This window comes from Pseudonaja textilis, chromosome 3 (genome assembly GCF_049901715.1).
Source record: "Pseudonaja textilis isolate UNSWEBS1 chromosome 3, rPseTex1.2, whole genome shotgun sequence".
Classification (NCBI taxonomy): Eukaryota; Metazoa; Chordata; class Lepidosauria; order Squamata; family Elapidae; genus Pseudonaja; species Pseudonaja textilis.
The window spans coordinates 83,903,798-83,918,364 of record NC_141992.1 but is presented as its reverse complement, the minus strand read 5'-3'; the positions used below and the strand labels follow the sequence as shown (position 1 = coordinate 83,918,364).

Below are 14,567 nucleotides of genomic sequence, written 5' to 3'. Positions count from 1 at the left end.
TTAGATGGATTTGCATGGCATAGTTCACTGTTGCTTTGGTTTAAAATTCCATATTTATTTCCCACTTGAAAAGCCTTTCTTAGTACAAGTTTTACTAAATTCCTCAGTTGACTGCTGTTATGTACCCATTCACAATTTGGACTTCTTGGCTGATGCAATATACAGGAAGTTCTCAATTTATGACCACAATGGATCCCAAAATTTCTGTTGCTGAGCAAGACAGTTGTTAAATGAGTTGTGCCCCCTTTGCGATATTTTTTTGCCACAGTCACTAAGCCAATAACTGCAGTTTTTAGGTGAAGCATGCAATAGTTAAAGCAAAGCTGGCTTCTTCATTAATTTTGCTTGTTGGAAGTTGGCTGGGAAAGTTACCATTTGTGATCACATAACTCTGCAGCTGTAATAAACCCATGCCAATGTCAAACACCCACATTTTGATCACATCAACATGGGGATGCTGCAGTGGTCCTATATGTGAAAACAGGTCATGCCATTTTTTTTCAGTGGTGTTGGGATTTCAAACAGTGAATGATTGTAAGTCGATCACAATTGCCTTAAATTAACACATTGCTGAATATTTATGATTGAACCATGTACATTATATTAAGAAACCATGTTCCAAACAGCAACTGCGGATACCTTTGAAAAGTAAATGGGTATCATCGTGTGTGTTGTGTATTCTGTTTAAACTTCATATAATATAATGTAAATAAAATTCAATGTCTTCTAGGGTCCTGCAGGTCATCAAGGACCAGTTGGCTATCCTGGTCCCCGTGGTGTAAAGGTATGGCGAACATTATGTTTTTATTTGATAAACAATCAACCTGGCATTAATTTTTGCTAATCTGGTCCCTTGGTCATTGTCATCTATATTTTCCCATAGGGTGCTGATGGCGTCCGAGGGCTAAAGGGTGGCAAAGGTGAAAAGGTAAGTTGTTATTTACATTCTGTTGCAAAATAACCATCCCAACTAAATGGGAAAATTCAAGTGAAAATAACATCTATTATATTTAGATGAAAAATTATTATATGGTGGTAGAGTACCCTCGTGAAATGTCTTCAGATAGCCCAATGGTTTCAGCAAAAAATTTCTTGAACTTCTTTCAAAATAGGAAATGTCAAGCGTGAGAAATCAAGAAATCCAGACAGTTCAGATAAACATAAAGGTTTATTACAAGCTTAAGCTGTCTATAAGAATCTGAACTTTGATCTAACGGTCAAAGCAAATAGGCAGTAGACAAGAGTCAGTGGAATTCAAGATGGGCTGGACTTAAATCTCTTGTGGCCATGAAAGGATTCAAGATTGATGACATATTTATCTCCTCCCTCGGGCTCAGCCTGCTCATCTCCCACAGAAAATGTGATAATTGTTTATGAATGGAAGAGTTTAACAGTTGAACACAATCTGTTGGAGGATTGGTAAATATGTTTTAATAATTATATATATGTTGTATATAATTATTAATCCAATTTGCTAGGTGTTTTCAATTCTTTAGGTGTGTGGTACTATTTCTCAGTACGGCTGTTGGAAAATCAAATAATAGCAAAAGAACAGTCTCCAGGGTTAGGAATTTAGGCTTTTCCATGTAGATCAGTGGTCTTTTATGAGCTACTTATATAGGACAATTAGAATAATTTGTAGGGATAAAGTTCCTGACTACTTTGATGTGGTGCATAAGGAAAGTTCCATTCCTTTAATTAATTAATGGCCAATAATTCTAGCATCATTATTGCTGGGAACTACATTTCCCAGGATTCCTGATTTTTGAGATATTATTTATAGCATCTATAATTGCATTAAATATTAAGGGGACTCTATGAACATGACGAAAATGTCAGAAACAGGAATGGACAAATTTTCATATTCTACAAAATTTGCATTTCCCCCCAAGGATCAATTGGTATATACTGCTGGAGAGCAATAGCTATGTAATAAATATATCTAGAGTATTTTTTTAACTTTACAAAATTTGACATGCAGTTGTTGTTGTTGTTTTTGTACTCAGGAAAATTTATAAAATTTAACCTCCACTTCTTTAAATTTAACTCTTAGTCTGTGTGTTTGATCTAAGAACTGCTTGGCAAAGTTTAGAGAAGTTAGAAAAAGGATATATTCATGTTCTAATTTGGGAGATACTAATTATGTCTGGTAGTATTCATATGTGAACTCATAGAAAGCAGCCTACTAAGGAATCCTAGAAAATATTTGCCAAGGCTCATAGTACAATTAATATACACTGCTCAAAAAAATAAAGAGAACACTTAAACAACACAATGTAACTCCAAGTCAATCACACTTCTGTGAAATCAAACTGTCCACTTAGGTAGCAACACTGACAATCAATTTCACATGCTGTTGTGCAAATGGAATAGACAACAGGTGGAAAGCATAGGCAGTTAGCAAGACATCCCCAATAAAGGAGTGGTTCTGCAGGTGATGACCACAGACCACTTCTCAGTTCCTATGTTTTCTGGCTGATGGTTTGGTCACTTTTGAATGCTGGTGGTGCTTTCACTCTAGTGGTAGCAGGAGACGGAATCTACAACCCACACAAGTGGCTCAGGTAGTGCAGCTCATCCAGGATGGCACATCAATGTGAGCTGTGGCAAGAAGGTTTGCTGTGTCTGTCAGCGTAGTGTCCAGAGCATGGAGGCTCCACCAGGAGACAGGCCAGTACATCAGGAGATGTGGAGGAGGGCATAGGAGGGCAACAACCCAGCATCAGGACTGCTACCTCCACCTTTGTGCAAGGAGGGACAGGAGGAGCACTGCCAGAGCCCTGCAAAATGACCTCCAGCAGGCCACAAATGTGCATGTGGCTGCTCAAACGGTCAGAAACAGACTCCATGAGGGGGATATGAGGGCCCGACGTCCACAGGTGGGGGGTTGTGCTTACAGCCCAACACCGTGCAGGACATTTGGCATTTGGCAGAGAACACCAAGATTGGCAAATTTGCCACTGGCGCCCTGTGTTCTTCACAGATGAAAGTAGGTCCACACTGAGCACATGTGACGGACAGGGTCTGGAAATGCCATGGAGAACGTTCTGCTGCCTGCAACATCCTCCAGCATGACGGGTTTGGCAGTGGGTCAGTAATGGTGTGGGGTGGCATTTCTTTAGGGGGCTGCACAGCCCTCCATGTGCTTGTCAAATATAGCCTGATTGCCATTAGGTACCGAGATGAGATCCTCAGACCCCTTGTGAGACCATATGCTGGTGCGGTTGGCCCTGGGTTCCTCCTAATGCAAGACAATGCTAGACCTCGTGTGGCTGGAGTGTGTGAGCAGTTCCTGCAAGACGAAGGCCTTGATGCTATGGACTGGCCTTCCCGTTCCCAGACCTGAATCCAATTGAGCACATCTGGGACATCATGTCTCGCTCCATCCACCAACACCACATTGTACCACAGACTGTCCAGGAGTTGGGGAATGCTTTAGTCCAGGTGTGGGAGTAGATCCCTCAGGAGACCATACATCACCTCATCAGGAGCATGTCCAGGTGTTGTAGAGAGGTCCTACAGGCACGTGGAGGCCACACACACTAGTGAGCCTCATTTTGACTTGTTTTAAGGACATTACATCAAAGTTGGATCAGCCTGTAGTGTTTTTTTCCACTTTAATTTTGTGTGTAACTCCAAATCCAGACCTCCATGGGTTGCTAAATATGATTTCCATTGATAATTTTTGTATGGTTTTGTTGTCAGCACATTCAACTATGTAATGAACAAAGTATTTAATAAGAATATTTCATTCGTTCAGATCTAGGATGTCTTATTTTTGTGTTCCCTTTATTTTTTTGAGCAGTGTATAATAAAAGCATTCTAGTGTTTGGTCCCAATGATTCCTGGTTCATCCTCCAGCATCAGAAAAGATAACATTAAAAAAAAAGAAAAGAAACAAAGACTGTCAACAGAACAAACTCATTCTGAATTAGATCAAATGCAGGATTTCATTGATTGGATGACTTGGAAATGCTGTTTTTTTGAACTTTCCAGGTGCAGATATGTTGTGGTTACTGCATCATTGCAACAAGTAAAATATGGCTATGTTAATCAGCTTTTAATCAGTAGTAGCATCTTTGGGTTATATTACAATTGACTTTTGAATGTGAAATATCTGATGGGAAAAAATCCCGACACTTTTAAAGCCGGAAATATAAGGAGGAAATTTAATAAGGAAAAGTAACATTATAATGAAAGGCTCATTGACGAATTAAGAAATGAATGCCCCTATTGCCTTAAGCACCTTTCTCATTATTCATTCTTCTTTTTTTTTAAAGCTGAAAAGTAATTCAATTCATCTGTGACATTTTTTTTGGATACAGAAATTGCCATATTGCAGTAATTTGGTCTATTATGATCCAGCTTTAGTAATGTAAATTATTGTGACTTACAGCAAAACAGCTATGTTATGGTAGTCTACGACTATAAAAAAACGCTTGATTTGAAAATAGCTATGGTTGTCATATGCATTATATTAATTTATCCAAATTCTTTAACAACTTCCATTCTGATTTCTTAACGAATTATATTATATTTCCTTTTCTCACTACAAAAATATAGGGTGAAGATGGCTTCCCTGGATTTAAAGGTGATATGGGCCTTAAGGGTGATAGAGTAAGTATTACTTACCTCTTTAGATCTATTGAGGAATTGGACTTAAATTGAAAAAGGGAACTTTCATTATCACTTCATCCATTCAGGATATTTTTTAGTCTCAATTGAACACATAGAGATCTTCATGAATGAAAACTACTGTGTTATGAATATATGATTGATTCTTCAGAAGCCTTTTCTCATTCCCCAAAAGGAAAGGACTCTATTAGATTTTAAATAATTAGTTTCTATGTTGCTCTAGTCATCGACTGACTAAGGAATTGATTATTATGCCATGTGTAAATAGGAGTAAAGCAACACGATAACTAACAATTTTTAACATCCATGAATTTAATACAATATAGCAGAATATACCAATGCTAAGGAACCATACAAATCTATTCAGTCATATACTTATACAGGAAGAATCTTTTAATTCGCCTTCCCTCAAGGGCCTAGGTAATCAAATGTAATTGGATGTAATCAAAACCAGGTTGAATCAAAACCAACTACATTGCTTAGTAACCAAAATTCCTGTCCCAATTATGGTCATAAATCCCAGGACAGGTATTCCTTAATTTATGACCATAATTGGGACAGGAATTTTGGTCACTAAGCAATATAGTTGTTAAGCAAGTCATCTTGAGACCAGATCTGGTTTCATGATCATTTTTACCTCAGATGTTAAGCAAATCACTTGATTGTTAGTGAATCATGTGGTTGTTAAGCAATTCCGGTTTCCCCAATTGACTTTCCTTGTTAGAAGCCATCAGGGAAGCTCACAGTCCCATGACACAAGAAGTGACACCATTGTAAATGCATGCCAGCTGTCAAGTGCCCAAATTGTGATCACATGACAGTCAAAACTTTGAGGATAGGTTATAAGTCAATTTTTCCACGGCCATTGTAACTTCAAAATGTCATTAAACAAACAATTGTAAATCAAGAACTACCTAGATTGTTGGGCTAGTTCAACGCCCAAAGAAGACCTTCACCATCAAGAACTTGTAGGTGATAGAGTTTAGGAGAAGGAACCTGAAGGCATGTGGTGTTTGCTAGCAAGACAATGGCTTAAGCTTTGTACTAGAACCTCTCTATCCTCCATTCCTCTCCTCCCCATCCCTATCCCATAGATTGATGAGAGCTTTTAGTAATCTCTACTGTGTTACTGCAGAACTTTAGGAAATATCAAAAGATAACACTTGCTTTTTGAGAACTTTTCTTAAGAGGTGTATTTTATGGGGCTGCATGGCTTCTGATTTTTATAATCTGAGGATGGGTTAACTTTTCATTAAAGCTTTATTTATGCTTTATTAATCATTGAATTTTGATTAATACCGGTATTTACTGTTTAATTGTTCCACATTGTCTCACCTTGGCTGGAAGGTAACCTTAAAGTAATTTAAATTATAAATTGACAACTCACAGTAATGGAATCATTGTACACACATTCCTGTATGCTACTCCTGCATAAGCATTGCTTTTAATATTCTCCAGACATTTATGATTTATGATTCTCGTTATTGGTATGAATGTGTCAGATTTTGTACTCTTCTGACAGATCTCAGATTACTTGTTGCTTCTTCTTACAATGGTAGTGTCATCTTATGAAAATCTCAAAACCTCCAAAAACTTTATAATAAAATAAAGCAATTTATTTTATTTTATTCAATATTGTTAATGTAGTACAGAAGCTGTGTCTCAATGTAGTACAGAAGCTGATATTTTACCAAGTTGCATGCAGTTGATACTATTGAGCAAGAACATTTTCTATGCTATCTGTATTTATGTATTTATTGGTATAAAATGGATCATCAAGGTGATTTTTAAAATGGATCAAGTTTGAATAATATGTATTAAATTTATTCAAAATAGATTGAAACCACTGTCAAGATTAATAGCAATAGCACTTAAACTTACATGCTGCTTCATAGCGCTTTTCAGCCATCTCTAAGTGGTTTACAGAGTCAGCATATTGCCCTCAACAATCTGGAGCTTCATTTTACTGACCTTGGAAGGATGGAAGGCTAACTCAACCTTGAGATGATCAGAACTGAACTCCTGGCAACCAAGCAGAATTAGTCTGCAATACTGCATTCTAACCAATGTGCCACCATAGCTCAGACAATAAATCTTGAGGCATCTGCAATAAAAAAGAAAAAACTGAATGAGGATTTCTTCCTGTATCACAGTTGGCTCTAATTAATAGCATCAACCTTTCTGATTTTAGCTAGAACAACTAATGAGGATGCTGATTAATCAAGTTATAGAAAAGAAAGAAAGGTATGCCAACTGTTTTGCTTTCTGGGGTGGCTCCCGAGCTATTGTCTTTAGAAAGCTTTAGGAGGAACTTAATTTGAGAGAATCCAGTAGGTGGGCTTTAAAAAATTAGTGTTCAGGATTGTGGTTTTTTTTTTATTGTGGAGACAGGTGGTTAACTTTTATTGTTTTATTTACTCAATATTTTTAAGGGTGAAGTTGGTTCTCTTGGTCCTCGAGGAGAAGATGGCCCTGAAGGTCCCAAAGGTCGTGCAGGTCCCACAGGAGACTCCGGTGGCCCTGGCCAAGCTGGAGAAAAGGTGAGTAAAGTTTCATATTTCTATTATGAGAATTAATCCAGCACTATACTAGCAAGAATGTGACAGAAATAATTGAAGCATAAAAGACATATGGAAACATTTATGTCATGTTTGAAACATGTATGTAGATGATGTGGGGATCTCAGATCTGGCATATATTTGGCGTTATAACAGATAACAGATAATCAGAGTAGGAAGGGACCTCGTAGATCGTCTAGTCCAATCCCCCGCCCAAGCAGGAGGCTCTACACCATTTCTGACAAATGGCAGTCCAATCTCTCTTGAAAGTCTCAAGTGATGGAACTCCCACAACTTCCGAGGGCAAGCTGTTCCATTGGTTGATTGTTCTCACTGTCAGAAAGTTTCTCCTCATTTCCAGGTTAAATCTCTCCTTGTTCAGTTTCCATCCATTATTCCTTGTCTGACCTGTAGGCACTTTAGAAAATAGCTTGACTCCTTCCTCTCTGTGGCAGCCCCTCAAATACTGGAAGACTGCTATCATGTCTCCCCTGGTCCTTCTCTTCACTAGACTAGCCACTCCCAGTTCATGTAACCGTTCTTCATATGTTTTAGTCTCCAGTCCCCTAATCATCCTGGTTGCTCTTCTCTGTACTTTTTCTAGCATCTCAATATCTTTTTTATAATGTGGTGACCAAAACTGGAGTTATGAGAACCTATATCACATGAGTCCCTTTTTTCCCTGGGTGAAAAAAACACATTTTTATATGATGACTGTTATGCCAGTGGAAAGTGGAAAGTGGAAAACCAAATCTCTCATTTCAAACCAGAGTTTCTTATCAAGGAAAGAAACGAACCACAATGTAGAGCTATGGACCAAGAGTAATTTGTCTCCTCGATATTTTGTTTCACTTTCTGAAATAGTCCCTTAATTGACTATTCCTGGATTGTGTTTCTGTATCTAATGTCTGTACATTTAGGCAAATTCTTTCACTTTTCCCAAATCACTTCCAGGTGTCCTTTCTCTCTGCTTGGTGTGTAGATAGCCTTTTATTCAACTACATTTCTGCTTGATTGCATCGGTGGTCTGATCAAAGACAGGCTTGTTTATAAAAATCTTTCGAATGACTCTCCCCAGGTGATTCCCTTTCTATGTAAAAAAGAGAAAGGAAGGTTATAATTTGATGCTATAGAGCTTTATAAGCTGTCATAAAAATACTTTCAAAGTCAGATCATTCATTCCAGAATATTCCTTTCAGCTTCACTTAACTGTTGGGAGCTATTTGGAATTAATGATCCTTATAATGTTTCAAGACATCTTGCCAGCTGTTAAAAAGGTCATGAATAAAGAACGCCACTATTATAATTATGGATAAGTGGTAGCATAATTGGAAAGTTATCACTAAGTTCTCATTAAATTCCAATTCCATAAAACACAGGAATATGAACATCACTTTCTCCCACAAGCTAAATTAATTCCTATTGTGTTACTTTGATAGAGAAGTATTATGATAGATATAGAATTCGACCGAAAGGAGTGTGGGCAGAAAAAAATATCTTAGAGTTAGCGCAATTTTGCAAATGTTTACATGAGTGAAATTCCTTTTGAAGAAGGAAGCTCAGAAAACCAAACTTGATGTCATTTTGAAAAAGAGCTTGTGACCAAATTCCTGCTACCTGAACCCAGAAAAGATAGCCCAATTCACGTGAGGTTAAATGGCCATGTTCATTTTGCATATTTCTCCTCCTATTGTGGTCATCTCCAGGACTGTTAAGTGTGCTTCCTAGGTGCCTGAAAGGTTACCACCCTTACCTTCAAGGATCACTAACTCTCCTTCCATTGTTGAGAATAGCTTTATTGATGAACTATTGTTTTTGAGCAATGACGTTTCTATTTGAAATTCTGATTTCTAATACATTCATATTACTTTGGCTGAAGATACTAACATACCACCCCACTCTCCCACAAACACTGAGACATATTCTAATTCAGATTTTACTTATCCAATGTATTACCATCCTATTCCCAGCACTCACAAACAGTATAGTCATAACTGATGCAATATTTTTTTTAAAAAAAGAGGCAAATATTCAAACATTTAAGGAAGGTCAAAATATAGAATATTTATAATATCTCCAGTGCTATTTATTGTTCTTATTTTATATGGAGCCCTGGGATAATGGAAGCAAATGCAGGATTACAACTTTTAATGTGTGTTTTCAGATTTAAAAGATTTAAGTACTGTGCTCTTTCTTTCACTTTCTGTCTGTCTGTCTGTTTCTCTCTCTTACACATACACACACATTCACATAATGCACACACACAACCCACACACACAAGCCACCTTGAAATCTATCTAATTATACATGGTTTGAACTTCAGAAGAATCAAAGGAGAAGCCCAGCTGGCACAATGTCTCATTTTGTGTGATGTCTCCAAACTTTACAGTTTTCATCCAGTTCTGTGATGTTTGATAAAGCTTGGTCAGTCCCAGTAAACTACCTTTGTTGATTTTTCTCTTGGGTATTGTCAGCTGATCTAGTTCATATAGTAAACTTTGTTTATTTTGAGGAATGTTCCTTAATAAATCTTCTTAAATATCTTTATCCTGGTGTTTTCCTGCATGCTGTTTATGTTGAAATGCTCCAAAACCACCCTTTCTTCCTCTATAGCTTACTCTGAGCAGGTCTCATGTATTCCATCTTTCATAAATGTCTTCTCTGATCCTCACAAATTCAGTATCTATGGGATAGATGGACAAACAGACAGAGAAATAGATTAATCTATGACTAGATGGACATATCCAAACAGCTACAAATCAATAAGTATAATGACTATATATAAATGCTGGTTACAATATGAAGATATTTGGAAAAAGTACATAAAATTAATGTTTGTTTTTTTAATTATAGGGTAAACTTGGTGTTCCTGGTTTGCCAGGGTATCCAGGAAGACAAGGCCCTAAGGTAAATTTTCTACATCATTGGTAATTTAAGATTTATGTAATTTGTAATTTAAGATTTAATAGTGCATGCACATTTGTTTAGGTGAATGAATGTATATGAGTTTGTTACTTATAATTGATTCACACTTGACTTGAGTAACAATAATAAAAAAAATTATTGATGCAATAAAAAAGTCTTCCAGTAGTTTATCTCAGTAACATATTAAGGAATCCAGAATAAGATTGCATAACCCCCCACTACTATTTTCCAGGCTGGAAATTGTTGAGTTAAAATTTTCTCAAAGTTCTGCTTTTCTACCAATCTTTCTTCTGCCTTGTCTTCTATGAGGATTTGGAAATGGTATACAAATTCAGTTCCTGTTCAGTATGACTTAGTGTTATTTTATCAGTCTGAATCTATTCTGATTTCCTTGGAATATTTTTTTTCTATATTCAAATGTAGAAATCAAATAATACAAAGTTTTTAATGGTAGGAAAATATCACATTTCATATGAGTAGAACATTTTGCATGAATTTCTGAGCAAAAATATTCTTTATTAATTTTCCCGATTAATTCCACATTCAAACCCAGTTAAGTTTCTTTCATTAAATAACATCTGTCTACCCATTATGGAAGCAAACTGCTTATAATCCATTACTATTATTGATACAAATGTCATGTGATAAAAATATCAGTGGAGTGGTCAGCTGTGCTTACAATTATGGCAATGACACCTTAAAGACATTTTTCCTTGTAAAGCTATCACTATTGAGACATTTTTATTGATGTTCTGGTCTAAATGATACCATATTAATTTCACCATTATGACTGAGTCTGACTTCAAATAATTATGCAACAATAGGAAGCTTGTGTGGTATTTTTTACTAGTTGTAAGGAGTCAAATCTGACTCAAACTGACTGAAAACCATAAACAAAATAGTCATAAAAATGAAGTCAAAAGTAGCAAAGCAGTACATTATATATTAGGTACCATTTTTAAGTTTGTGGTATTTATGTAGTATTATGTAGGTATAAGTGAATTTAAATGTATATGTACTATAAGTGTGTCTGTGTTCATATATATATGTATATGTATGTATATATGTTTATGTATGTGTGTGTATAGATAGATATACACACACACACACACACATATATACACACGCATATATGTTTGTATATGTGTGTGTATACATACACACATATTGATGTATGTATATGTGTGTATATATACAAACATAGTATGTACACTTCCCTTCAATATCTGTACCTAAAGTAATACAATATATTGAAATTAAGATATTATTCACATTCAAATTATATTATAGAACATTTAAAATCTTTTTTTTTATTTCTTAAAAAAGCACTCACAATAAACTATAAAATATGATAATATAGATGGATAATATATTTGCTCCAGTAGGTGTCCATCCCTAACCACCATGATATATGCAAATACACCACTTTTTTTTACTTGTGTCACAGTGTCATACACATATTCCATCACTTGCCCCTTTCTGTAGACATTAGTTTTCTAACAATTCCAGTAAAGCTAAATCAATTATGAAATTAAAATCCATGATATAATATTATGGGGACATTTGTTCTCTGTTTCCTGTGTGTGTATTTATGTATACTTAACTTATTTATATGTTAAGTATGCTGTGCTTTATATTCAAATTATTGTAATGTCACACATCTACTCCTACCCCTACTCCTGTGTCTTCTTTCCATGAATGGTGGCTTGATATGTCATTGTTTTCAAAATAAATATATAAGTTTACTGTTAATTCTTTACTGCATTCTGGACTTGAACAATTATGGTAAGTAACTGAAAACTGTTAATATTTTTTTATGTTTGGATTGTATGACTTAAATAATATACTATATGTTGTGTTACTTAAATATAGTTCATAATAAAAAGTGGTTTACATCTGGAAGTTCCAGATTAAATCTTTGAAATGATCAAGTAGGAGGATAAGACATTTCTGTCTCAAAATCTGGAGAACAGTAATGGAGATATTGAATAAATTGACGAATAGCTTGACTTGATATAGGACAGCATTCTATATTCTACCATGCTATCCTTTCAGTGGCCTCCCAAGTATGAAACAGGGAAAAACAGTCTGAGCTCTGTGGAATGCATTTGCTATTAAAAACAGTGGGTTTAGTTTAATTTTTTTTTTTTTGTAATTGAATGGACAGTAGAATGTTTCATCAAAAATGTTATCACCTTCAGGATACAATATTATAATCTATCGAAAGTATACAATGTGAAAGGTTTGCTAGATATTTATATCGATTAAAAGTACATTTGTATTTTTTTGTGCAGGGATCTACTGGGTTTCCTGGATTTCCAGGTTCTAATGGTGAGAAAGGAGGAAGGGTAAGTCACAGCATTTTACCTATAAAGTTATGAATATATGGAATATGAATTTGGGAACATTGAACAGATTGGAATGTACAATATTATAACATTTTCTATGTTGGATGTTGCTCAAAGTAAAGGAAAAAAAATGAAATGATAGCAGTTCAGGATTATCAAGGCTTTTAAAATAAAAATCAATGTGGTACATATCCATTATGGCTGCAATTTAAGCAACGTGAAATCCTACTATACACAAATGCAGCTCCCCATTAAAAGATACTGCTTAATGAGATGTCACAACACTGGTTGGACAGAGTACACAAGCGTAGACAATCAGGATTATTTTTGTTCCTTCTCTACCTATCTAGTGAAAAGATTGATTGATTAATTGATTGGTATGTTTGATATACCTGGCCATTGCATACAAATGTCTTTGGGCGAATTAAAACACAGAAAGACTCATGAGGTACCCCAGCTTGCAAGAATAAGCAACAAATCTATTAGAAGTCACCTAACCATGTGACCCAAATGCCTAGAGAAATATAGCCAGATCAAAAAGCCAATTTAGAGGGTTGGGACATAGTGTTTCAGGTGCTGCCAGTGAGACGGCATGACACTGAGTTCAAATAAGGTGTTATTGTTTGATAGAAGGACCCTGGAGTTGAAGCAGATGAAAGTATAAGTGGATGGCCAAACTGAGTATATCATTAAATATATAAAATGCAAAGAACATTTGTAGATAGCAATAAGCAGTAGCACTTAGACCTATATACCGCTTCACAGTGCTTCACAGCCTTCTCTAAGCGGTTTACAGAGTCGGCATCTTGCCCCTGACAACCTGGGTCCTCATTTTACTGAAAGAAGGATGGAAGGATGGGTCCACCTTGAGCCATTCAGAATCGAACTCCTGGAGTGAACAGTGAGCCTACACTACTGCACTCTAACCACTGCGCCACCACAGCTCATAATTATGGAGTTTGAAAATTCAATTCCCATGCTGAGACTGTAAGAAATTGCTCTTCTGAAGACTAATGTTCATAATGTGCTTTGGGGAAATAACCCCTCCCCCCTCCCCATGTTATCATTGAAAAGCCAACTTGTCTGCAGCTCAAAAATAGAATAAGCCTCTAAAGAAAACATTTTTAAACAGATAAGATATCAAGACTTTGCTCTTTAGTTGAAGATGGTGAATACATTCATAATGCCAACTAAGCGAATTGCCGAAAATTCACAGCATCGGTAGCCATAAAGCTCAGCTGGATGTAGCTGATTGCTTGTGATAGAGCTGCACGAAAGTCATCAAAGGGGAAAGACGGGCTGACAGTTATACTTCATGGTAGCTTAGTGTGCCATTAAGTGAGACTGAAGTAATGCATGGCATTAATCTGCCTATCATTTTATTTTATTTAATGGGAATGAAATTCATCACTTTAAATGTCTAGATACAGAGTTCCATATGAGGACTGCTTGCCACATAAATTGGCAAAATGATATTTATAACTAAAGGGGACTCATGAATTCCTAATTGCTTGCACAATTAATCTTTAGGAGAATGGGGTTCCCTTCTCCACATGGAATTCTCTTAATCCTTCAAAGACGTATAAATGTTATATCATGTATATGCAAAGGGTAATAAAAGTGTTCAAATTTAAAAGCATCTAGCACATGCCTATTCTTGTAACAAATCTAGTAATAAAGGCAGACGGAGTATAGGGAAGGAAGAGAAGGGAGTAGGAAGAAACTCCAGTCTCTCCTTTTTACGATTTATCACTAGATTAAATTTCTCAGTTATAATTTAAGGTAGAACTGGGCAACTGTTTTGTTGTCAAGGGTTACATGTAACTTTCTGAGGAGAGATTGAGAAATTTAAAGTAGACGAGGCTACGTCACACAAGTTGATGAAGTTTTGAGGACTTTCTCTCCCTTCCCCCTTAATGGTAGTAGGGGTTTTGTCTTCTTTTTCCTTATTCATTTTCAAACTGACAGGAAACCCAACCATTAATTTTCTGATGGAACACATATATCCATATTCCTCTTGTGTGTGTACACACAAACACACACACACACACAAACACACACACTTGATTCTAAAATCTCCAACATGTTATTATATATATGT

The 14,567-nt window shown here is 36.0% G+C and overlaps 1 protein-coding gene across 3 annotated transcripts in view; it reads left to right on the top strand.

Moving 5' to 3' along the window:
- The window catches only part of COL11A1 (collagen type XI alpha 1 chain), a 269,505-nt gene that overhangs the window by 142,750 nt on the left and 112,188 nt on the right, over positions 1-14,567 (top strand). For all 3 annotated transcript variants that reach the window (XM_087930269.1, XM_087930270.1, XM_087930268.1), the window contains 6 exons: positions 731-784; positions 884-928; positions 4,564-4,617; positions 7,068-7,175; positions 10,047-10,100; positions 12,413-12,466. In XM_087930269.1, the coding sequence (XP_087786395.1) occupies positions 731-784; positions 884-928; positions 4,564-4,617; positions 7,068-7,175; positions 10,047-10,100; positions 12,413-12,466 (369 nt within the window). The remainder of the gene's footprint in view (positions 1-730; positions 785-883; positions 929-4,563; positions 4,618-7,067; positions 7,176-10,046; positions 10,101-12,412; positions 12,467-14,567) is intronic.